This window comes from Cercospora kikuchii (assembly GCF_019650295.1).
Source record: "Cercospora kikuchii DNA, contig_00004, whole genome shotgun sequence".
Taxonomy (NCBI): domain Eukaryota; kingdom Fungi; phylum Ascomycota; class Dothideomycetes; order Mycosphaerellales; family Mycosphaerellaceae; genus Cercospora; species Cercospora kikuchii.
The window spans coordinates 2,573,311-2,596,094 of record NW_025408585.1 but is presented as its reverse complement, the minus strand read 5'-3'; the positions used below and the strand labels follow the sequence as shown (position 1 = coordinate 2,596,094).

At 53.4% G+C, this 22,784-nt stretch overlaps 10 protein-coding genes across 10 annotated transcripts; 6 read left to right on the top strand and 4 right to left on the bottom strand.

Annotated features, from left to right (window-relative positions):
* Positions 1-403: 403 nt before the first annotated feature.
* On the top strand, positions 404-1,349 carry CKM354_000725600 (uncharacterized protein; the record flags this gene model as incomplete). The annotated part of the gene is made up of 3 exons (XM_044802599.1): positions 404-463; positions 523-1,261; positions 1,318-1,349. The coding sequence occupies 3 exons, from the start codon at positions 404-406 to the stop codon at positions 1,347-1,349; spliced, it is 831 nt and encodes a 276-aa protein (XP_044658534.1).
* Positions 1,350-1,722: 373 nt separating this feature from the next.
* CKM354_000725500 (uncharacterized protein) lies at positions 1,723-2,624 on the top strand (the record flags this gene model as incomplete). The annotated part of the gene is made up of 3 exons (XM_044802598.1): positions 1,723-2,072; positions 2,161-2,338; positions 2,409-2,624. The coding sequence occupies 3 exons, from the start codon at positions 1,723-1,725 to the stop codon at positions 2,622-2,624; spliced, it is 744 nt and encodes a 247-aa protein (XP_044658533.1).
* Positions 2,625-3,137: 513 nt separating this feature from the next.
* On the bottom strand, positions 3,138-5,583 carry CKM354_000725400 (uncharacterized protein; the record flags this gene model as incomplete). Its single annotated transcript, XM_044802597.1, has 2 exons — positions 3,138-5,132; positions 5,179-5,583. 2 exons carry the CDS (start codon positions 5,581-5,583, stop codon positions 3,138-3,140), a joined length of 2,400 nt encoding a protein of 799 aa, XP_044658532.1.
* Positions 5,584-5,937: 354 nt separating this feature from the next.
* CKM354_000725300 (uncharacterized protein) lies at positions 5,938-6,789 on the top strand (the record flags this gene model as incomplete). The annotated part of the gene is made up of 1 exon (XM_044802596.1): positions 5,938-6,789. One exon carries the CDS (start codon positions 5,938-5,940, stop codon positions 6,787-6,789), a length of 852 nt encoding a protein of 283 aa, XP_044658531.1.
* Positions 6,790-7,288: 499 nt separating this feature from the next.
* CKM354_000725200 (uncharacterized protein) lies at positions 7,289-8,656 on the top strand (the record flags this gene model as incomplete). The annotated part of the gene is made up of 1 exon (XM_044802595.1): positions 7,289-8,656. One exon carries the CDS (start codon positions 7,289-7,291, stop codon positions 8,654-8,656), a length of 1,368 nt encoding a protein of 455 aa, XP_044658530.1.
* A 145-nt stretch (positions 8,657-8,801) lies between these two features.
* On the top strand, positions 8,802-10,666 carry CKM354_000725100 (uncharacterized protein; the record flags this gene model as incomplete). The annotated part of the gene is made up of 2 exons (XM_044802594.1): positions 8,802-8,897; positions 8,954-10,666. The coding sequence occupies 2 exons, from the start codon at positions 8,802-8,804 to the stop codon at positions 10,664-10,666; spliced, it is 1,809 nt and encodes a 602-aa protein (XP_044658529.1).
* A 175-nt stretch (positions 10,667-10,841) lies between these two features.
* On the bottom strand, positions 10,842-12,754 carry CKM354_000725000 (uncharacterized protein; the record flags this gene model as incomplete). The annotated part of the gene is made up of 2 exons (XM_044802593.1): positions 10,842-11,691; positions 11,742-12,754. 2 exons carry the CDS (start codon positions 12,752-12,754, stop codon positions 10,842-10,844), a joined length of 1,863 nt encoding a protein of 620 aa, XP_044658528.1.
* Positions 12,755-13,718: 964 nt separating this feature from the next.
* Positions 13,719-14,558, bottom strand: CKM354_000724900 (uncharacterized protein; the record flags this gene model as incomplete). Its single annotated transcript, XM_044802592.1, has 1 exon — positions 13,719-14,558. The coding sequence occupies one exon, from the start codon at positions 14,556-14,558 to the stop codon at positions 13,719-13,721; it is 840 nt and encodes a 279-aa protein (XP_044658527.1).
* A 200-nt stretch (positions 14,559-14,758) lies between these two features.
* Positions 14,759-18,808, top strand: CKM354_000724800 (uncharacterized protein; the record flags this gene model as incomplete). The annotated part of the gene is made up of 2 exons (XM_044802591.1): positions 14,759-18,488; positions 18,558-18,808. The coding sequence occupies 2 exons, from the start codon at positions 14,759-14,761 to the stop codon at positions 18,806-18,808; spliced, it is 3,981 nt and encodes a 1,326-aa protein (XP_044658526.1).
* A 1,113-nt stretch (positions 18,809-19,921) lies between these two features.
* CKM354_000724700 (uncharacterized protein) lies at positions 19,922-21,356 on the bottom strand (the record flags this gene model as incomplete). The annotated part of the gene is made up of 2 exons (XM_044802590.1): positions 19,922-20,807; positions 20,860-21,356. 2 exons carry the CDS (start codon positions 21,354-21,356, stop codon positions 19,922-19,924), a joined length of 1,383 nt encoding a protein of 460 aa, XP_044658525.1.
* Positions 21,357-22,784: the final 1,428 nt, after the last annotated feature.

Here is a 22,784-nt window from a genome sequence, read left to right as displayed (position 1 = left end):
ACGGCCAAGACACCGAGCGCGAGAAGTCGCTCTCATCCCATTACCTTTACCGCATTATACTGACTAGCCCACAAATTTGCGTCTTATGGCCAAGCTAATGATTTTGTATTGTGCGCAAGCGATTGCGCTAGAATCGTTTACAAGATGTTGGCGAAGTGAAAATGGATATGGAAGTGGTGTAGGAGATTGTGGCTGATCGCATGCTGTGGCGGTGCGGCTCACCAGCCACACTTGCCATAGGCCGAGGTAGTTCGGCTGGCATTGATGATTGATCAACCGCATGTGTCTTCCAATTCATGTCAACAAGAAGTCTGCCTCCAGCCGCATATTGGACATAAAACAAACGGCCGTAGTCTCACGAAAAGCACCAAGATATTCCAGAGCACAAGCAATCCCTGTCAAAATGGCGCAGAAATATACCGACATTATTGTCACGGTTCAAGACGGCATCGGCACGATCAAGGTAAACATATATCTTTCATCAAAGCGCCATCAAACGCATCGGAATTAACTCGATCGCAGTTCAACCGGCCTAAGCAACTCAACTCGTTCGGCGGTACCCTCATTGAAGACACAATCGCCGCCCTGCGAGAGCTGGATAACCACCCAGATACCACTTTCACAGTCATCACAGGCGAAGGCCGCTTTTTCGCCTCTGGAGCCGACGTCACTGGAATTGCAGGCACACCACAGAACTTCAAGAATGATGGCGAAAAGAAAGTCTTCTGGGTCCAGCGGTTTGCCGTCGGAATGGAACTCGTGCGAGCCATGATCGATCACAAGAAAGTGCTCGTGACAGCAATGAACGGACCTGGTGTCGGTGCTGGAGCTGCTTGGTTCCAAGGATCGGCTGATCTGTTGTATGCTGCTGAGGGAGCGTGGCTGCAGGTGACGTTCTCGCAGATGGGTTTGGTACCTGAGAATGGAGCTGCGATAAACTGGGCGCAGAGCATGGGTGTGCATCGTGCGAACGACTGGCTGTTGTTTGGTGGAAAGGCTTCAGTGGAGGAACTGAAGGAAGCGGGCCTGGTGAACAAGATTTTCCCTCAGAAGACCTTCCACGCGGATGTACACAACTACCTGAAGGACATGTTGAAGGAGAGGAGTGGAAAGTCGATGATGGAGATGAAGCGTTTGCAGAACAAGGGAACTCGGGACGCGAGGATCCTGTCGTTGTTCGAGGCTTGGCAGGCATTGAGTGAGAGATTTGTGGATGGTGAGCCAATGGTGAGGATGAAGGCCAAGATGGAGGAGCTGGCCGGTGAGTTTACCTCCTTGTTCTCACACTGGACTTGCCCAACGCTAACACATTCACAGCGAAGAGAAAAGCCCGTGAATCGAAGATCTAGAGACGAATGTTCTGTACTGATCGAATTCCAAAAATATGCTGAATGTCGAACAGTTGCTGGCGAGGTCGGAGGCCACATTGGCCCCACTTCAGCACCTCACTCCACGTCTCTTCGACTCCAATGCACGCAAATCTACATTCGCGATTAGATGCACTTCTGCTTCGTATAGCTATGGTCAGACCAGGCAGGTGCCACTGAAATGATCGCGTCCATCATCACTGTTCCTCTCTCACTGCAGCCTGTCATCGCCGTTATCGGAGCTACCGACATGGACCCAGCTCACACCTGGCAGTTCATGCTTGTTGCCTTTCTACACTTTCACATATCATCAGGCCGAAACCTCACCTGCCCAATTCAGACTTAGCATCTCACCATGTCGTCCTCTCCATCAACCACGTCTCAACTTCCGGCTGCTTTGACAACCCTCTTCCAAGCCATCGAATCATCCTTCCCCTCCACCACACTCGGCCAAGACAAATGGTACATCGTAGTACTCGCCTGCCTCGTCTCAGGCAACCATCCCGAACAAGCAGCTGATCTCTACAAATACCTCATCCTCCGTCCTGAATTCTCTACACCAGACCAAAGAAAAGCTCTCGTCCGCCGCCTTCGTGAATGCCTCATCAAACTCGTCATCATCGTTGGAGTCATCAAACCTATCGAGGCGATCTTCTGCATAGCACATGTAGAGAGGCCTGAAGATCGGGATTACAGCTTTTCGAGGTAAGTCATCAGTCAAGGCAATAGCAAGCCACAGACACAAGTCTACAGCCTTCTTTTCTTCTCTTCGCTAACAGATTTCCTCAAAAAGAGAAAACTGGTCCTCGGGCCCCGAAAACGAAAAACGCGGCCGAGCCTGGCTCGATGCAATTTACAAGCACAACCACGCCAAGACGGAGAATCTACTCTCATGCCACAAAGACTTCGATTGGCTGTCACGGGAAATCACTTACGGGTTGTTTCTCTCGGACCATGAGATTCTAGGACCAGTAAGTTACATGCCAACATTACTCCTCTCACTCTCACTCTCACCCGAGCCACTTATCAAATATCCTCCAGGTCGCGACAGAACTCATAGTCCTCTCCGGAATCGCCATGCAGAATCTGCCTCGCGAGATGGGTTGGCATTTACGAGGGACTAGGCGAATCGGCGTCAGTGCAGAAGATGTGGAGGTAATACATCAGTGCATTGAAAAGGTTGGGGAATATTGCGGATTGCCACTGGATCGACTCCCACGAGTCAAGGATATCGAGCACGAAGTGGCCTTTGACTGATGAATCGGGGAGGAGGGCAAGTTGGGTGGATACTGTGCGCGACTGAGGTGCCATAGTCTGCTAACCATTGGCAGCATTCTCGTTACTGCAGAAATGTGAGATACTCCACGGCGATGAGAAAGTCACGCTGCCAGAACGATTAGAAGGGGAGCGCTTTGCGCAATGTCTCATGCATGGCCTTCGGAAGACGTTGGCCATCATTTACACTCGTTACATGTTTCCTCACGCATTGACCATTCGTGTGTATCACGATTGGTAGCACGATGAGGTTCGCTTTTACGAAGCTAAGAAGGTAAAGACTGCATGTCCAACGAGCCTCCCTCAGTGCTATCACAGCTGTTTCTGGCTGTGAGCAGGCCAAAAGTACTTACCTGTGGTTCACCATATGCGTAGACTTCAGCTGTAGCGTGAGTTCGCCAACCTGGTCGCCGCTTGGCGCACAGCCTGTTCAGATTCGAGATATTCAGCGCCCTACATCCACACAGGTCGAGCCTTGCGCTGTGCGACAATTGATCAGACGTCCTCATCCTGCAAGTCGTCAGAATACTGCCTCATCCTCGCGGCCATTCGATGCTGAGCCCTAGTCTGCACGCCAGATGCTGAAGGTCTGGGTGATCCATCATGGAACGGCAATGCGCTTCGGTCACCGGCGAGGCTCGAACTAGTGCGTGTACCAGAACTCGACACACCAGGTGGCTCAGCGTGCCTGTGCGCTCTGTTCACGAAAGTCTCGATTCGATCATTTCTGAGACCCATACTTGCGTGTCTTTGACCAGAATCACTTTCGCCAGCAGGCGACGAAGATATGGAGGACGTTCCGTCCATCGCGGACACGATTCTGTAGCGTGGGCCTGGAAAGTGCAAATCACGAACGGCTTGTAGTCGCCGGGCAACCTCTTCTGGCGGGTCCTCTCTTTGGATCGCTTGCTGAGCTGCAGCTTGCGTCGCGTCCAATACCGAATACTGCATTGCAAGTGCCATTTCTTCGTCGGTCATGACGGGCGTGACCTGCCGCCCAGGAGGTAGAGCGGCTTTGGCCGAAAGTTCACGTTCCTTTTCCAGATTGTCCCTGAGCCAGTTCATCGTGTCATTGAAGTATACGCCAGCACGAGTAGAGCTGGAGACCTTGTCAAGAGTACGGCGAACCGACTTCAGCCGAGTGATGTTGTAGCTGAGCATATGTAGGCGTAAGCAGTAGCCTCCGCAGTGGTCCGACTTGCACTTGACACACGTCAACCATTGATCCGCTTGCTTCAAGAAGACATCCTCTACCGCGGTTGCCTCTAGCCTTCGCTTGAGGCACTGTAGGAGAGTGTCATCAGCGAGGCGAAGCCATTGACCCAGCCGAATGCATTTATTGTTGCACAACTTGTCCGAGCAGTATTCTCTCACATCAAGGGCGGCGAAGACATGTGTGCACAGGTCGAAGATCGTGTCTGAGATACGATCTGTCACGGCGATGATGGCGTCCACTCCCGGCAAGGGTGTCTTCTCGTTGATGCTCGGAATAGGCACTGCCGGCGATCGGCGAAACAGGTCAATGGGATGCTCGACCGTTCGTGTGTCGCTCGATGTCGGGGTAGGGGCCAGATGTACGGGGATGCCGAGCTCAGCAAGGGTCGGGAGCTTGAAGACGGGAGAGTTTACGTCAAATTCTGCAGATCTGCTTGACTGTCGAGACGGCCATTCGTTGTTGTCCACGATGCCACAGGATTTGTTCGGCTCCAAATGACTTTCGATCGCATTCTCAAGCAGAGATCGAAGTTGTTGACATGCAGTTGCAAAGGCCAGCATAGCACTGTGAAACAGCATGGAACCTGCGCCAGAAGCGCGTGCGCGTTCTTCGTGTTCACGCAATGCTAGAGACGTTCGATTCGCTGCTCGGAGGTCGCGCATGAAGTTGGAGGTGATGGTCGTTTCAATGTTGTCTAGGTCTAGTGTCCCGTTGTCACGATTTCGATTTGCGCCGTACGGAGAGATATATTTGTCGATGGCTGAGATAGAGTCATATGATGGCGGAAGTCCCTGCCGGTCCTTCTCCCGCTGCTCTGCCTCCTCGATGTCTAGGCGCCGCAAGTCGTCCAGATCACTTTCGAAGGTCTTAGCTACTGCATTGGCGTGTTCCATGACGGTGTGCATGTTTTGGACTTGCAGATAGGCCGAATGCGAGCGATCGACGGCATGCTGCTTCTCCTTGAGAGCTTGTGCTAGAGCTTGTTGATGTCGTGTCCGCTCGCTTTCCAATTCGCTGCGATGCTGCTCTTTCAATGCGTCGGATTGCTTTTCGTGATCGACTCTGAGGAACGCGACCAAGCGGTGTAGGCCAATCTTCTCCTTCTCGTGGTCGCGAGTGGCGCGCTGTTGAGCCATGATGTGCTGGAAAAGCAGATCCTGTCGCAGCTCGGATTCTTTTCGGTGATATGAAGTCTGCGCATGCAGTAGTTCTTGCCGTAGGGCTGCAATCTGGGCGTCTTTGACGACGAGGTTGTCCTCGGCGCTGCGGAATGCCTGCGACTAGTCAGACCGGATGCCAAATGGTAGGCAGCACACGCACCTTGTTGAGCAGGCGGACATCCTCTTCGCTCTGCCAGGCATCCTCATATCTGCTGACGCTAAGTCGACGCCTTTTCCCAGCTCGGATGTCGATGTCGGGCGTCATGCTGCTCCCACTCGCGATCGGCGCATGCGCATAGTGCTCAGTTTCTCTCGTCGACAGCTCGGCATAATTCATACGTGCTTTGCCGTGCTTCGCTTTGGCGCGTAGGGAGCCTTTCAGGTATTTCTCGGTGGGGTTCAGCAGCGGGACGCTGGTGCTGAGATCGACAGTGGGAGCGTGAGTACGAGAAGGCGGCGAGGGCTTCATGGCGACGCTCTGGCGCCGAGGCAGAGGGTCATGAGTTGACACGGTGGGGGAGATAGTGATGGGTCGTTGGTGCCTCGACGTGGAATTGGTGGTCATGGCGGGTCTCGCGTGAGCTTGCAGATGAGCTTATGTAGCGATGGGAGTGCTCGAAGTTCGGCGTAGATGCATGCGTGGGCGGTGAATCACAGACGTGCAGTCATGTCGGCAGCGCTTCCAGCATCCACCGCATCGTCGCCGGCGTGGACGAGCAGCAGGAGTGAAGGTGAAAGCTGCAGTGCAGCTCAAGTCGAGACGCAAGTGACGATGTTTGCGATGTGGAGGCAGCCGCGCCAGGCCCCATGTCATGCACGCCGATCCCTCTCGCTCCTGACGGGGATACGCGACGTGTGCACTCGCACGCGTCGGACCACTTACGTCGCTCAACATCACCCGTCCCAATATGCTGGCGACATGGCTCTAGCGGAAGACCGACGCATCGACTCCATCACCGAGCAAGCGCTGGCAGATCTCGTCACCGAGTATCCCGAACACGTCCCGGCCAGAGCCGCCAAATATGAAGAAGCGCGTTATGCGTCAATTCCCCAAGCCGTATCGGATCGCAGACGAGATGGCAAGCCTGCACTGGAGCAGAGTGAAGTAGTCGCGCTCGTCGACTGGAAGTTGTCTCATGGCACCTTTCGCCCGAAATTGAAGCAACTCGTGCAGTCAAACTCTCCGGACCTGGTTCGCACCACAACAATCTCGGCCTTCGCGAAATACGATGGCAAAGCGGAGAGCGCGAAATCCTGCTTGACAGAGCTGTGTCTGTTGAAAGGCATCGGTCCAGCGACTGCCAGCTTGCTGTTGAGTGTAGCTTTCGCCGACTCTGCGCCCTTCTTTTCTGACGAGCTGTTTCGTTGGACCTTTTGGGAGCAGGGCAAGGGCAAAGGCTGGGACAGGCCAATCAAATACACGCCGAAAGAGTATTTGCAACTTTTCGAGAAGGTCCAGCAACTCCGCCAGCAACATGACTGGTCAGCCGTGAACATGGAGAAAGCTGCATATGTCCTTGGCAGGCAAACACTGCAGAAGAACGCCCTCGAGAGCAAGGATGGAGTCGAGGAGCCCAAAAATTCTGCGCGAGATGATGGAAAATCTAAGAAGCGCCCAATTCTTGAGCCAAATGATCGTGTTTCACAACCGGCGAAAAGGACCAAGAAAGCCGTTCCCAAGGACCAATCTGCGACTGACGAGGCGGCCAAGTCATCCGTACCGTCGGCTGGTATACGCTCCTCAGCACGAATCAGAGGAAACACATCATGAGCAGAGATGGGGTCGAAAGGGTTCAGCTCTGCAAATTTACTTCTTCAGGTTTTGTCAGAATCAAACGCAAGCCTCGATGTAGGCGGCGGCGTCCTCGACGCGGCCGCTGTCACGGTTGACCTCAGCCTGCTGCCTTTGGATCTGCACTTGCTATACCACGAGCAGGCCGATATCCTGTGACCTGTATGCGCATGATGACGAGCATGGAAATCACGGTATGTTGGCCCACGCAGACTGGGGCCACCTTACAACGATCTTGCACATGCCAATCGTTAGTCTTGTTTAAGCTCCGATACCACTCGGCGAAAGACTTGATGTTGCCACATGGGCTTCCGTCGAATTGCTACGCGAGTCTCGCTGACGAGGAAGCTTCGACCCACCGAACTCGGCTGAGCTACCTCTTGTCCATCTCAGCTTCGTGGACAACTCACGACCCGCCTCACAGATCTTCGCCAGCCACTACATTATTGTCATCAATTGTCAAGTATCGGGAGTCTTCATGGCTACGCGCACACTCGCATCATGGGCCTCTAATCTCCAACCATGTTCAGTTCCTGACTCGGTGAAGCGTGCAGCGATCCGCTCATTGTACAATTACCTTGGCTGCGCCGTCGGTGGCGCGAATCATGTAACAGTCACCAAGACGAGACATGCCCTCGCAGAGTTCTTTGGTAAACCAACAAGCACAGTTTATGGCAACCATGGCGCTCTTCGGATCGACGCTCAATACGCTGCATTGCTCAATGGCATTGCCTCTCACGTCCACGACTACGATGATACGCACCTCTCGACTATCATTCACCCCACGGGACCAGTCGCTTCCGCCGTTCTCGCATACGCCGAGTCATCTTCCATTTCTAGGCCCGATCTCATCACTGCTCTAATCACCGGTATCGAAGCTTCATGCAAATTGGGCCTCGCCGTGTGGCCTTCTCACTACGACGTAGGATGGCACATCACATCTACAACTGGCTCAATCGGTGCAGCCATAGCTGTTGCGAAACTGATGCACCTGGACGAGACACAAATTATGCATGCGATCGGCATTGCAGCAACGCAAGCGACAGGCCTCCGTGAGATGTTTGGCTCGGACACGAAGAGCTTCCATGTTGGACGTGCTGCGCAAAATGGTCTGCTTGCTGCCCAGCTGGCGAAGAAAGGCTTCACATCGAGCGAAGTTGCACTGGAAGCCAAACGAGGCTGGGCAAATGTTGTGCTTGGCTCTTCGGAGCGCGAACCAGAGCTCAATAAATACTGCAGCACGAGCACGCCAGAAGGACTAGGACAGACGTGGGAGATCGAGAGGAATGCCTTCAAGCCGTTCCCGTGCGGAATAGTGTGTCATCCCACGATTGATGGCGCTATTCGTTTGCATCAAAAGCTTAACGACAGAGGGATTCGGTTGGAGGATATTGCACGAATCGAGCTCCTGGTTCATCCTTTGGTCATCGAACTCACATCTAAACGTAAGCCGAAGGACGGTTTGGAGGGCAAATTTTCTGTCTTTCACGGCGCAGCAGTCGGTTTCATCTATGGGAAAGCTGGTCCAGCAGAATATGCGGACGTTGTTGTCACGGACGCTGCTGTGATTGACCTACGAGACAGAATTGATGCCGACATTGATCACGGCCTACGCACTGACGAAGCTGACATCACTGTCACGATGAAGAACGGCGAGGTCCTGCATGAGCATGTCGATCACGCTGTGGGATCCCTCGAGAAGCCAATGACGGATCAGGAATTGACGAGAAAGTTCCTGGATCAGTGTTCCTTGGTCCTTGGAGAGCAGGATGCAGAGAGGGCGAGCAGTTCGGCTTGGAGGATTGACGGAGCGAACGATGTAGCTGCATTGCTTCGTGATCTCTGATCAACGGGCCTTCCTGTTCTTTGCATGCTCCAGATAAATTGCACATCAATGCCAATCATGGAGGTTGCTCGCACTCTGTCTCAAGGTCGAAGAATGTTCAGCCTTGTTTCACGATTCTGTTGTCAATGCATCCGCCAAGACCGCCATGATCCTTCCTGCCCTTGCACCTCCACTCTTCGTTGCCACAACACAACACTTGCCCAACTTGTTCCCACCCCAACCCGCCAGCAATGCGAAGCTTGTATCATCTCAAGCATCGCTCCAATGCCGCGATACGATGATCATGAAGAAGAACAGCACGAAGAGCTCGAACACCTCGTTGACAACGACTCCGCCCAGCCTCTCCTCGACAACGACAACCACTCAGCGTCTTCCTCGCCTACCGACCTTCTCGATTTAGAGAGCTTGATCGCCCGTTACAATCTTTCCAGCCATCGTGACGACTTCTTCGAAGCAGTCACCACTTTGTCACAAGACTCCGTACCTTCCAACAACAACAAATTCCATCTTCCCGTTTCTCTCACCCTCATTATCCTCGTTGTCGCGCTCGGCGCTGCATCTCAGGGCTGGACTCAGACCGGCATCAATGGCGCGAACCTCTACTTCCCTCGCCTCTTCGGCATCGGTTCAGACTCTTCCCGCGACACACTGATTCTCGGGATTATCAATGCTGCAATCTATCTCAGCAATGCAATTTTTGGGTCTTTCCTCGTCGCGCCCGTAAATGATCGCTTTGGACGACGAGGTGCGATTTTCGTCGGGAGCGTCATTTCATTCGTCGCGAATACCGCAGGGAGTGTCGCACAATCTTGGCTGGCGCTACTCATCTGCAGATTGGTTCTCGGTGTGGGACTAGCGCTGGTCTCGAGCTCGGCGAATGTTTATGCAGCGGAATGTGCACCAAAGGAGATCAGAGGTGGTCTGGGGGTGGTTTGGCAGATGTTCTGCGCGTTTGGGATTTTTGTTGGATTTGCGGTGAACTGGTGGGTTGATCAGAGCCCGGAGGCTTTTGGGCCGATGAGGTGGAGAGTCATGTTGGCGGCGGCTGCGCTACCAAGTCTGCCACTGATGGGCTTGGTATGGTTTTGTCCTGAGAGCCCGGCGTGGTTTGTCAAGCACGGAGAGAGGTATGAAAACGCGTTTGAGTCGTTGTGCAGAATCAAGCACAAGAAGGTGGAAGCGGCGAGGGAATTACTCATGGTCTTTCAGCAGAAGGAGCAGAGTACCAAGGTGGAAGAAAATCAGCATCGTACATGGAGCAGGAGCCTCATGCAACTGTTCCGTGTTCCTCGAATCCGGCGTGCGACTGTGGCCGCTTACACCACCATGCTTGCTCAGCAGGCATGTGGAATCAACATCATCGCCTTCTTTTCAAGCAACATCTTCGTTCAAGCCAACTTTTCTCCTTACGCCGCAGAATTGGCTTCCACAATATTCGGCCTTTGCAATTTCCTTGGTGCATTCCCGGCCGTCTGGACAATGGACTCTCTCGGCCGACGCTCTCTGATGCTTTACACTCTCCCGCCCATGGCTTTGACACTAGCCATCGCGGCATTTGGTTTCTCACTCGCAGACACGCAAAGGAAATTGAGCTTCTACCTCACGACATCGATGATATACCTCTTCTGCATTCTATACAGTCCCGGCATGGGGCCAGTGCCCACAGCGTACTCGGCGGAAGTCTTCCCTCTCAGTCATCGAGAACTGGCGACCAGCAGCGCTGTGGCCGTCACTAACTTCTTCGCGGCGGTCTTATCCTTGACATTCCCATATCTCCTCGCCAAGGTGGGTACTGCAGGAAGCTTTCTCCTCTACGCAGTATTGAACGTCGTGGCGTGGATCCTGGTGTTTCTACTTGTGCCAGAGACGAAAAGGCAGTCTCTCGAAGGGCTCGATGAGGTATTTTCTATCTCTACGAGACGATTTGCGAGGTACCAAGTAAGGAGATACTTGTTAAGGCAAGATGTGGAGAAGCCTGGTCTCGCGGGCGTTGGCTTAGCTGAGCAATAGGGAGGAGTTGAAGGCAGTAATATCATATTATCAGAATGTTGAGTCAGACATGAAGCAGGCACAAGCGTCATAGAAGAAGCAGGACGTAAGGTTATCCTGCCATAGAGTTCACATCTCACTATGACAATTTGCTGCCATCAAGGACTGTTCTCGAAGTAAGGAGCCCGTATTGCTCCTACTTCTCCGGTGCCGTAATCTGCACACCCCGATACTCCTCCGTCCGTCCCACCTTCCCCCAAGGCGCAAAAGCATTCTTCACATCCTTCAATGGAGCCCTCAGGTCTGGGAAGTGCCTAACCAGCACATCCCTCATATCATTATCCTGCACCCAATCGATTCCTTCTTTGGTATAAATCTCATCCTTGAAGTCACTCGCGATGAAGCGATCGCTCTTCAATCTCCGGCTAGCCATCAGAATGAAGACCCGAAAAGCGGTGTCAGAGAATCCGAATCCCTTGGGAAGTGGTTCACAGAGACATCCGATGAGGAGATCGACCTTTTCGATATCGCCATCGTAGACTTGAGACAGTTCGGTGGCGAGTGTAGCGTTACCGCCAGTCAGTGCGGAGAAAGATTTTGGCACTGTCATGTGGAAGAGGCGGCGGAATTGGCAGTAGCGAGGTACTCCACGTTCACGGTCGCGGAGAACGTCGACACAACCCATGTCGAGGTGCTCGCCGTCGGGCTTCTTTAGGTCGCGGAGGAAAGACGGCATGTTGTGGGCAGTGATGGCGCCGGGGAAGTTGATGCCAAAGGAGTAGAAGGCGTCGGCGAAGTTGAGGTTTTCTGGGCCTTCGAAGACTGAGCGAGCATTTTCAAAGGCGATGTCTTGGATGGGGATGTTGGAAGTATGCTCTCCGGTACGGAGTTTGAAGAAAGCAACATCGTCGGGAATGAGGCTGTGGAGGCGGTAGACCGAGACGAACTCCTCGGTCAGGCAGTAAGGAGTCTTGCCAGAGTCGGCGCCAGACTCTGGGATTCCTGTGAAGGCTTCGCTTTTGCCAAAGTTGGAGAAGAGTTTGGACCTGCGCATGTTAGTTGAAAAGCTGCTGCATGTGGGGAACAGACGACTCACCAAGATGGGCCAAGGAGTCCACTCCAGTTCGCATTCATACCGAGTTCGAGAGTAGGGTGAGGAAGTATGGCAGGGGTCCACTCAATGGTATGAATCTTTGCCATGAGAGCACAGTTAATCAGACGAGCGACGTCGAAGATTTCATCGCCAGTCCAACTTGGGTTCTTGATCTTCAGCATGCTACAGATGGCGTTATGTTCGAGAGCGAACAGAGTGTGCAGTAGCTCCAGACCAAGCCACCAATTTTCCTTGAAACCAGTCTTCGGAATGCCATCGTGTCCTCGAGGCAAGAAGTGCTCGCCTTCGATGCGATCCACGTCGAGAGTGCCATCCTGGTGCTTGCCGCGTAGCTTGCGAGTGGCTTCCTCAGTGGAGCCATAGATCTGCGAGGCATCCCACCAATGAGTGTTTTCATTCTTGTACGCAGGGTACTTCTGGTCCTCCTCGTCAAGTGGTTCGTCCTGCACGGTCTTGGCGACCTTCATAGGATTCTCTGGCCAAGGATCGTCGGCCTTGAGAGGGATGTGATGGAACTTGGTCTTGGAGTTGGTGTGCTGCGCCCAGTCATGCACCTGAAACTGAATCCACGCGGCGGCGAGCAAGTTGACGATGGTGGCAGGCTTGAATTCGGTACGTTGCAACAACTTGGCACTGACAAGTCTTGGATCCGGGGTCATGAGGTCGTGGTCACTGGGAGGCGAGGTATACTTGCGAGGGACATTTCGCCCGAAGCGCATGGCTGCGCAGCCCATTCTTGGTCTTTCGAGATCGTTGTGAAGGCCATCGCTGTTCCGTGCACAGATGAATTTTGTGTCCACAATCGGATCACTCTTTGTCGTGCCTTGGAAATCTTCGGTCGGGTAGGTATCATACAAGTTCTTCTCTCGCAACTCATCTCGCAAGGCTAGCAAGTTGAGCGCACCGATTAGTGGAGGCAGCTTGTGCCATGGAATGATGGCGTTCACAGCCTTGAACAGAGCGACCAGCACTCGTTGGCCAAATGTATATCCCATGGTGATGGCGAGAGGTGAAGAGGATACGATACCAGATATGAAGACGGGCCTACCGCACTATCTATACACAATTCAGGTGGATGTGCCGCCATGAGCTGACCGCGCCATGCTGTAGCTCCTGCGCCTGCGAAAGTGTCTCGGGTGCATGGGCTTCAGCCTGGCAATCTAGAACAATATGCGCTCACCGTGTTTGGAAGGGCTCAGCTGATGGAGTCCGCGGTGGCGCACAGCTCGAGGAACTTGCATTGCATTAGCGAAGCGCTTGGCGTCACTCCTCGTGCTTCCCACGTTGTGAGGCTGAAGACTATTTTGGAATATATGGAGTGAAGTTCCACAAGCTGCCGTCAGCCACAAATTGGGGGCTTTCGGATTGGCCGACGGCTTGCATGGAGCTGGAACGAGTTGCAGCCATGTACTGTAGCTGACTGACTGGTCTCAGAAATGCGGTGCATTTTCCCCTCCCATCTCCAATGCGTAGATTGGCTCTTGTCAATAGCATGTGAAGGTAGTGATGTGCCGCCACAAGCTGAGCGTGGACATCTCCGTTCCATGACAAGCTGGCTGAGACCATTCGCATGCTGGGTTTTCTAGCCAGCCAGCCAGTCGTAGACCTCCGTCTGTTAGGCATGCGTGCATACTGTCTTTGTTGCCCGTTTGAGGCATGTGCTGGGTTGCTGACATGCTTGAGCGCCAGCGCGTCGGTCATCTTCTGCTATGTAAAGAGTCCTTCGATCCGAATACATGCGATGCGCGTTGTTTCCAGATATGGTACGTGGCTGGCACAATCCCTACTCGAAAGTGTGGGCGGTGTTTGCTCACTGATCTCTGACGCACTTGGCCATAGCAGACGTCAAATAGGGAGGTTTTACTCCAGTAAAGCCGAGCCAACAGAGCCATGCTGGTGTTCAGGTCCGCGTGCGCCAAGGGAACACGTGCCGGGCGTCAACATTGCGCCATGAAGGTCTCATCCTGGGATTGCCTCGTTTCGGCCATCTCCAGCAAGCCTCTTTACGAATTCGACATAGCTCACCCTCCTGCCCTTGAGCAGGCTGACCATATCTTGCAGCACACCGAATGCTAAGCCGGCCTTCGCGCCCATTTTGGCCGTCCTGGCTGCCGTTGGTACAGGAAATCTGTTCCACGCACTGAACATTCCCGCAATACCCAGACCAGCCAACATGGAACTGAAGCAATCCCTCGAGTCTCTCACAATCTCTTCCTCCTCGTGCTCTTCATCGTCTAAGCTCAATGCAGCACTCGCCAATCTCATCTCTCGCGCTCCGCTTTTCCATTCTCCGCCCCAGAATCTGCCCCACATCCGTCTCCCTGCCGCTCTGCCACGATCAACGCCTTCTTCAAGTAGGAAGAACAATCCCGTCCACGCTCCAAACTTGAGACTCTGCCTCGTACCTTCCTTAATCCCGCCAAGCATCATATTGTAGTTCTTGGACTTGTGGTACAGGAACCAGCCTTGCTGCGTCGTAGGCAAGCGGTGAGCATTTTCAGCGCGGAAGCGGAAGTTTGTGTCTTGGGAGCCTTTGGCAAGACCGAGGAGCAGTCCTGTCACGGAGGCAATGGTGGTGGAGAGAGGGAGGCGAGAACACAGCGGAAGAGAGAGGCGTTCGGCATCATTGCGGAGCTGAAGGGGCGTGCGAGGTGTCTCTAGTTGCGACTGAGGTTCTGGCATCGAGTGCGGGATGGGGAGCACCGGGAGGGCATCGATCGGCGGCGAGGGCGGCGGCGGAGGCGGCGTTTGCAGAGCAGCAGCCGGTGGTGCAGCCTCTTCACTGCGTTTCCACCACATCCTGACAAACAGCTCGGCTCCTTCCAGCACTTGGTCGGAAGCTGGTCTTGGTGGATAGAGCACAGAGAGGCGTGGGTGAAGCTGCGGAGTTTGGACAGACACCTCCGAGGGCACGGACCAGCCATGCATGTCGATGACTTTGAGAAGTGCAACGTGCTTCACCCTCGCATTGCCACTTCTGACTGTGCATCCGTTGTAGAATGCTGGGAAGTCGGCATGCCGCCATTCGCCCCGCGAAAACGAATGCCTACGTGTGCTGGAGCTGTAGAGCCCAAGCACAGCAACGACAACGACAGCCTCGAAGGGGCAAGCACATTGCGGCGACCGCCGAGACTCCGGACGAGGAACTGCACGATGGCAGGCAGTCGGCAGACAAGAGTCAGGAGCGAGAATACAGGCGCCCTAAGGACCAGATCCGCGCTCGACAACGAGCATCGAAATCTGTCGATGAGCGGTTAACACTGAGCCAACGACGCTATGATGTACTCAAGTCACGATTCGAGCGACTGCAAGAGCGCAAGAGACAGAAAACATCGGCGCAACAGAGCCCCAAGGACCAGATCCGCGCCCGACAACAAGCATCGAAATCTGTCGACAAGTGGTTAACACTCAGTGAACGACGCAATGAAGCATCCAAGGCACAATTAGAGCGACTGCGAGAGCGCAAGAGAGATGAAGCATTGGCGCAACAGAGCGGATCCGTCTTCCGCGCTCCGAACAATGCTGGCCGGCCACATCCCGCTCTCCGGGTCATTGACATCGACAAGTTGTTCAGAGCAGATCAGAGCGATGATGGTGGAGGGAAAGCTGAAGAGGAGAACTTGAGCTCGGTCTCATGGCGTAAGCGTTACAGCTCTGCAGAAGGCCACGCCTCAAAGCCTACGGTGTCTCATCGTCCATCGCATATCACCGAATCCAGCTCTAGCGAGCTCGATTTCTTGTCGGCTGTTTCGCGACAGCGTGCGCGACACGCAGCGTCGCGACCAACTCAGCCTATCAGCTACGAGTCGGCGTTCAAACACTTGTTGCAGTCGAGACCTTCTCCTGCAAAGAGTGCTTTCGCATCGCCGTCTCCAGGAACTCAAAGACAAGAGATACGCACGTTCCACTCGCTGCGTCGTTTCAACCAGCAAGCTGTCGCGCAACAACAGCACAATGACATGGAGAACGATCTGGTACAGGAAGGAGCCACAGAAAAGGCGGGCGGCATCCGGGCCCAGCTGCGCCAATGGCAAGAACTGCACGGCCATGAAGAAGATATCATGCCCGAGCTGCCCCAAGAAGATTTACCATACGACGAAGAGTCACCGTACAATAGCTTAACTCGACTTCCCAGTGAAAGGAGCATGAACCAGCAAGCACAGCGGGCAGAGGAAGAACAGAGCCGCGCTGCTTTTATGGAGCAACTCGGAAAAGAAGGCTTCGAAGGGACATCGAAAGAGCAGAGTCGTTTTATGCAGCCAGGGGACCTGGTGGAGCTGACGTTTTCCATGTCTGAAAGGGAAAGCACAATGGCAATATACATTCAGCGGGTGGCCCAGGGCCTCGGCCAGTATTTGACCTTGAATGGACGATGGACCCATGTGCACGATGCCGCTGTACCGTACAGTGTGTCTGGATGGATTGACCCAAAGGAGCTGGAGCCTCTGATGAAACACCTCCCCAAGCCAGAGACGGCTCTCGACCTCGAGCAGCTGCGAGTTCAGGCTTACACTGAAGACCTTGATGTTCCCCGAGAAATTACCGGCCCCTTGATTGCTCGCCTGCAGGTCTTCTCCGATGAAGTGCGGGAGATTTATCGCCGCAATGCCAGTGCTTTGGACGATGCTCACAATGTTCTCGCTCACGAAACAGATCTGCGTTATGGCTCGCTGGTGTCAGCTGCCACCGCCCTTCTCAAGACTCCGGCCGACAAATTGCCATTGCCCGCACTGTTTACTGTTCGCAAGGCCTTGGCAAATGGCGGCTTCGCTTTCAACATCGATCGCCGTTCTCATCGATTGACAGGTTACATGCAGATTCGCAGTAAGCAGCAAGTCCGGATGGTGGAGAAAGTGCGTGACTGGATCAGAGAATGGCAGGATGACTTGGCATTGCGAGCAAGCATGGGTGAAAATCGACGTGGGAGACACAAGCCTTCGAAGGGCGCTCAAATCTTGTACGGCTTCATCGACAAGTCTCGTACAATCGTTGCCAAGCAGCGACAAAATCGAGAACCCGTGTCCGAGGCGGGCAATGTTGGTCCTAGCAAAACGCGGCTGCCCATCACACCGACTAGCGACTGCTTCAGAGTGGAGACAGAGCAGCATTTCACCGAGCATGAAGCGGAGATTGTCAAGTTCATCGAAGGCTGGTGTTGCAGCCAATTGTACGCTGGGTTGCCGCGTCTCTTAAGCTTGCCGCCACTCATACTAAACGCTCTTGACTTGTACTCGGGTCTGGAGCTCGGGCAACACATTGGCTTTCTGTTTCTGCAAGAGCTGGGTGCCATCATGCCTCACGAGAACCGTGTTCGTTTCGACCAGCATCTGCTTCTGCCGAGCTCGCAGCACAGCAAACCACTTCAAAACCTGATGTCGAGCCTGCTGACTATGAGATCCAATCACAACCTTCGTGACTCTTTGTCGGATCTTCGGCATGACTGGAAAGCTCTGCCCGTCTATTGCATCGATGATGCCAGCGCACAGGAGATTGACGATGGAATATCGATCGAAGACGCAGGAGTGGATTCGCAGGGAAGGCAGCAGCACTGGCTCCACGTGCATATTGCCAACCCAACGGCATTCTTCTCTCGAGACCATCCTCTCGCAAAAATGGCACGTCACATGGGCGAGACAATTTATATGCCAGAGCGCGCCTACATGATGCTGCCGCGGTGGGCTACAAAATCTCACTTCAGTTTGGCACCGGACAGACCGTGCTTGACGTTCAGTGCGAAGCTTAACTCGGACGGCGAGACACTTGATCACAAAGTCACTGCAGGCATTATCAGAAACGTTCTGCGCGTCACCTACGACGAGCTCGAGAGTCAGGTCTTCGGCAAAAACCCGGAAGCAGAAGAGCGACTCATCCTCACTGTCGGGGGCATGCCGCCTCCAGACCGCAACCCTCCGAGTAACGCTTCTTCGCTCACGGAGCAGAACCGTAATGATTTGCAGCGAATCATGGGTCTTGCTCAAGCGCGGTCCGCCATTCGTAAACGTGCTGGTGGTATCTTCTTCGAGCTGACACAACCTGAAATGTCTGTATGGCAGAGTACACGTGGGACTGGACTAGCGTGGGATCACCCTTACCGAAGTGGGTCGAGGACTGTATATGGCGATCCAGTCATCCAGCTCCAGACCCAGCGAATGGAAAATTGGTTCACAGCGTCTCGGAGTCAAGCTCAAGTACTCGTGAGCGAGTCCATGTTGCTTTGTTCGGAAATCGCAGCGACATACTGTGCACAGCGCCAGATTCCGGCAATTTATCGAGGGACCACGTCGATCAGCGCGAATGCCGAGCACCCAAAGAAGGAACGATGGGAAGATCTGCTCGGGCAGGGAGAGCAACTCCCAATGCATCTGGGTATTCCCTATCTGCAGTCTATGGGATACACTGTGCTCCGCACGAAACCGCTCAAACACGATTATCTTGGTATGGATCATTACGCTAAAGTCACGTCTCCGTTGCGCAGATACGGTGATATGATTCTGCATTGGCAAATCGAAGCTGCAATACGTTGGGAAGCTACCACTGGTCAAAGTCTCATTGTCCCGCCTGACGACAAGACTCAACACGACCGCCGCTTCCTTCCTTTCAGTAACCAGATTCTCGAAACTATCATGTTGGGTCTTCAACCTCGGGAAAACATGATTACGAGGGCCAAACGCTACTCCAACAGCCATTGGGCTTCTATGCTCCTCTTCCGCATGCATCATTTCAAAGAAGGTGGATCTGGCCCTCTTCTTGACCGCTCTTCTCCTGAAACCTTCCCGGGTAGTCTTCCGCCGGGTCAAGGCGGTTTGCCGTTCAAGACTCTGCATTGTTTCGTTCAATCTCGTCCTGAACTGGATGGCTACCATAGAGTGCACGCTACTTCTATGGAGCTGAATTTGTCGGTAGAGATGTGCAGACCGACTGATGTAGACACTGGGTTGCCTGAGGTCATGCAGGGAGATATTTGGGAGACGGAAATCGAGTGGGTAGATATCTATTACCGCAGAATTATGGTTAAGCCTCTGCGGCTGGTGGCCAGGGAGGGCTTGTGAGTAGGCAGTGCAGTGCATTTACTGCATGTGATGTCCATTATGGCACGAAGAGCAAATAATGGACCTGCTTTTTCTCTCCTCCATGCCTTCTCCTCGTTCCTACCGACTGTGAATCCTGCCTCCCAGCGCACTACTTCCGAATCTTTGCTTCTGATGATTGTTGCGGGGCACAGTGATGTGGAATGCATTTGCTTCGTAGTGCCCCATCGTTGCATGCCTTCGCATCACCCAAATACCAACATCATAAAGGAAATTGTCCTGTCCTATTTAGGAAAAATAAGCCTTCGACAATTGCCAATTCTGTTCCGATAAGACTTCACAATCCAGCTCCACGCATCTCCGCCTCCGTCAACGTGCCACTTCGAATTTGAAAAATCCCGCCCCTCGCATTCCCAAACCACTCAAAAAAGTCACATCTGCCGATTGCGCACACGAAGTGCAGCGCCCTCGGGACTTTTGCATCTTCTCTGCTTACTTGTAACCGACTCAACGGATGAGATCCGCAATAGCAGACTGGACTTCCCAGGTGAATGCCTCGCATGTCTCCAAAGCAGCTAAACTTTCGGCAGCTGGGACTGGAGCAGCGGTAATATGGACGCCCGGCATTCCCGTTGCGGTTTTTTGGTTGAACGGTGCGCCAGATTGTAATGTTGCTGCAATTCATGTTTCGACACGTTGGTGGTCGTTTGATCATCGGGTGGGGTGAGCGAGGATCCATGGCCGCGTTGAGATGCTAACTTTATGTGGGGTGTAGACCTTGTATGTGGCCGCGGTCGTTCCTTGTCTGAATGAGAAGTGTCAGTTGCAGGCGGCGGAGTGATCTGAGAGGGTTAATGTATAGTAGGAAGGCCAATGGAGTGATCAGGGCGACCAACCCTGGCAATGCATCCCCGCCTTGCAATTGATGAGCTGCATGATGTTGTGTCACGACCGGGGTCTGAAGTGTTCAGCTAGAGCAGCGAAACTCATCGTGGGTTGAGGAGCTCATGGATAGGAATTATGGACGCGAACTCACTACTATTGCCTCATCGTAGTTTTGAATAGAGAGATATCGAGAAGTTGCATTGAAATGTACCAGGCACATCAACAACAAAGCTTTGATTATTGAACTGCTTACAGCCTGCTCTGGATCTTCTCTGGAGTATCTCCAAGAGCATACTGCACGGAAGCCTTGTAACTCCTGACCTTCTCTGACTCCTGCATTGAAGGCGTTTTGGCCGCAGTCGCTGGGTTGTATGTCCACGCTGTGCCCTTGATGGCTTCCGCGTCAGTCAGTTTCGTGTTGGGCTTTCCATCAGCACGCTTATAGACGTTGACGACAACACATCCACCGAGACCGAGGTTGTGTTGGAGAGCGGCCCTCGTGTCGACATGTCGAGTGTTGGCCCATCCACGAAGTTGCCATGTGAGCTCGGCGCATTGTGCGAGGCCTGTGGCGCCGAGTGGATGTCCTTTTGAGATGAGACCGCCAGATGGATTGATGACTGGACCTTTGCCGCCGAATGTGATGTCTCCATTTCGAACCATCTCGTGAGCTTTGCCCTCTTCGCAGAATCCCAATCCTTGGATAAGGGCCATTTGGTTCGCCGAGAAACAGTCGTGAAGCTCGCAGACTCCGATGTCTTTTGCGGTCACACCGGCTTCCTCGTAGGCCATTCTCGAAGCTCTCTTGGTCATGCCGTAGCCAACGAGGTCCATAGCGCTTCTTGAGAAAAGAGTATCGTCATCCGTCTGCAGCTGCTGTCCGGCCATCAAGATGGCTTGCTCCCAAAGATGTGGTCTCTTCTCCTTGATGAAACGTTCTGACACAACAACGGCAGCTCCTGCACCGTCGGATGTTGGGCTGCATTGCAGCTTTGTAAGTGGGAAGTGAATCATTGTGCTGTTCTTGATCTCGTCCAGTGTGTACTCTTGGCGGAATTGTGCGTAAGGGTTATTGACCGAGTGCTTGTGGCTAATGCGGCCAATCTCAGCAAAGTCATCAGCTGTCGCTCCGTACCTGCCACACATTAGTGGTTGTTTGAAACATCGTGCAGCTGAGCTGAACGGACAACTTCATGTACTCCCTTCCAGCATTGGCAAAGTATTGTGCGTTTCGCGGGCTGTCGTGCGCGCCGTACTCCTCCTCCATTACCTGAGCACTCAGTTGCATTGGTTCAGGACGATCCTGGAATCCAAGCTTGATTGAGCCTGGCTGCATCTGTTCAAATCCAACGACCAAGACGCAGTCTGCGGCGCCCGATCGCACCATGGTCCTCGCCATGTGAAGTCCTGTCGAGCCGGTGGCGCAGGCATTGTTGGTGTTGTAGATGGGAATGCCGGTCATACCAAATTGGTAAAAGACTCGCTGTGCTGAGCAGGTGGGGCCGATGCAGAAGCATCCGACACCCAAATCGACGTCGTCGTAGTTGATTTGCGCGTCCAACATGGCCTTGACGCCGGCCTCGAAGCCCATCTCGACATATGAGCGGGTCTGTCTTGGCTTGATGAATTGGGTGAGACCCACGCCGAGCACGTAGGCATTTTGCTGGGGCTTCTTGATCTCCATGGTGGCGGTGTATGAGGATGTGGTATCTGTGGTTCTTTGCCTCGCGATCTGAGCTGACAGGCGATGTTATGTGCTGGCGAGAAAATGTGTCGCCAACACTGACAAGTAGTGTAGGGGACGAGCTCCCCTCGGCTGAGCTCCGCACGGGAACTCTGTTGCATGGCCGAGGTTGATGAACTTTGTGCAACGTTCTGTATCGATTTCTCATCAATTGTGAGCACTAGTCCTCGTCGGTAACGACCCGTCCGACGTCAAAAGCAACATGATTTGCGCTGCTCGACGCTTGCCACGGTTCTGCACAGTGCGGTTCTGAGGAAATAATGAGGGAATAACCGGTGTCAATTCATCGCGGTAGTCTTGAGCACAGCAACAACAAACACGTGTGTCAGCTTACGCGCTTCCCCACAATCCCCAGAAATGCCAAGGGCGGCTCTGGCCGTTTCTGTATGTCGTTCCTGCTCCAGACTTCAAGCCCTTGAAATACTGTATCAACTGTTGTTCATGTAACGCCGATGACATAGCGCATGACATGGTATGACTTTGACCATCTATGATCAGAAATACTATCAAATTCTAAAGTCCTACCACCAGCCAATCGTTCCTTGCCAACAATTGTCAACCAATATTTCCCCTGATAAGATCGATCGATGTTCGATGCGGATAAGTCGATGATAAGAGGAAAATTGTCAACGCTGATGCTGCCGATGTGGCTGAGCGAGCGGGAGAAAGATAGATGACTGAATTGAGAGCACTGCAACAATGCTGAAGAAGACGGCTGTTTTCGAGCATCGGCAGGCGAAGTGCACGTAGATCCCCTGCATTAGTGCCATTCATGCAAGTTGATACTCGGGGAGCATGAGACCGCTACTGGCCACAAGACCTGGCTTCACTCTTGCTGTCTTTGAAGTGTTGCAAGCGCAAAGATGGCTGGCAGATGAGACTCCTGCAGACATCCCTTAGCGTCCTGTACTCAAGGCGCTCGCAGCGCCTACGATTGAGATGGAAGCAGTCGCCAGACGGGAAACGGATGCATCTCGTGCACTAGCCGCCCACAATTTGGCAACGGGATGTGCTTAAAATGGCTGGACAGATCAGCGAGCACAGGTGGCAAAAGCCCGCTGTGATAAATCCAGCCATGATAAAGCGTGGGCTATCTGCGGCGGCACCTGGGAAAGCCGTTGTAGGGAGATATTGGCCACTACCCGCAAGATGGTCTGCACGCTGTGCACGAATAATCCAGTCTGATAAGGTCCAGGCAAGCGAGCCACTATCATGGCTCGCTTGACATTCTTGACCATGCGTACACGGCGGCTGTTGGCGTACCGTTGTTGATGCATATGCAGGTCGGCAAGTAGTCGACCATCTATAGTCAACCACTTACAGATAGGAACATCGCTTGCTCTCAAAATCTCTGGCCAACGTCTATAC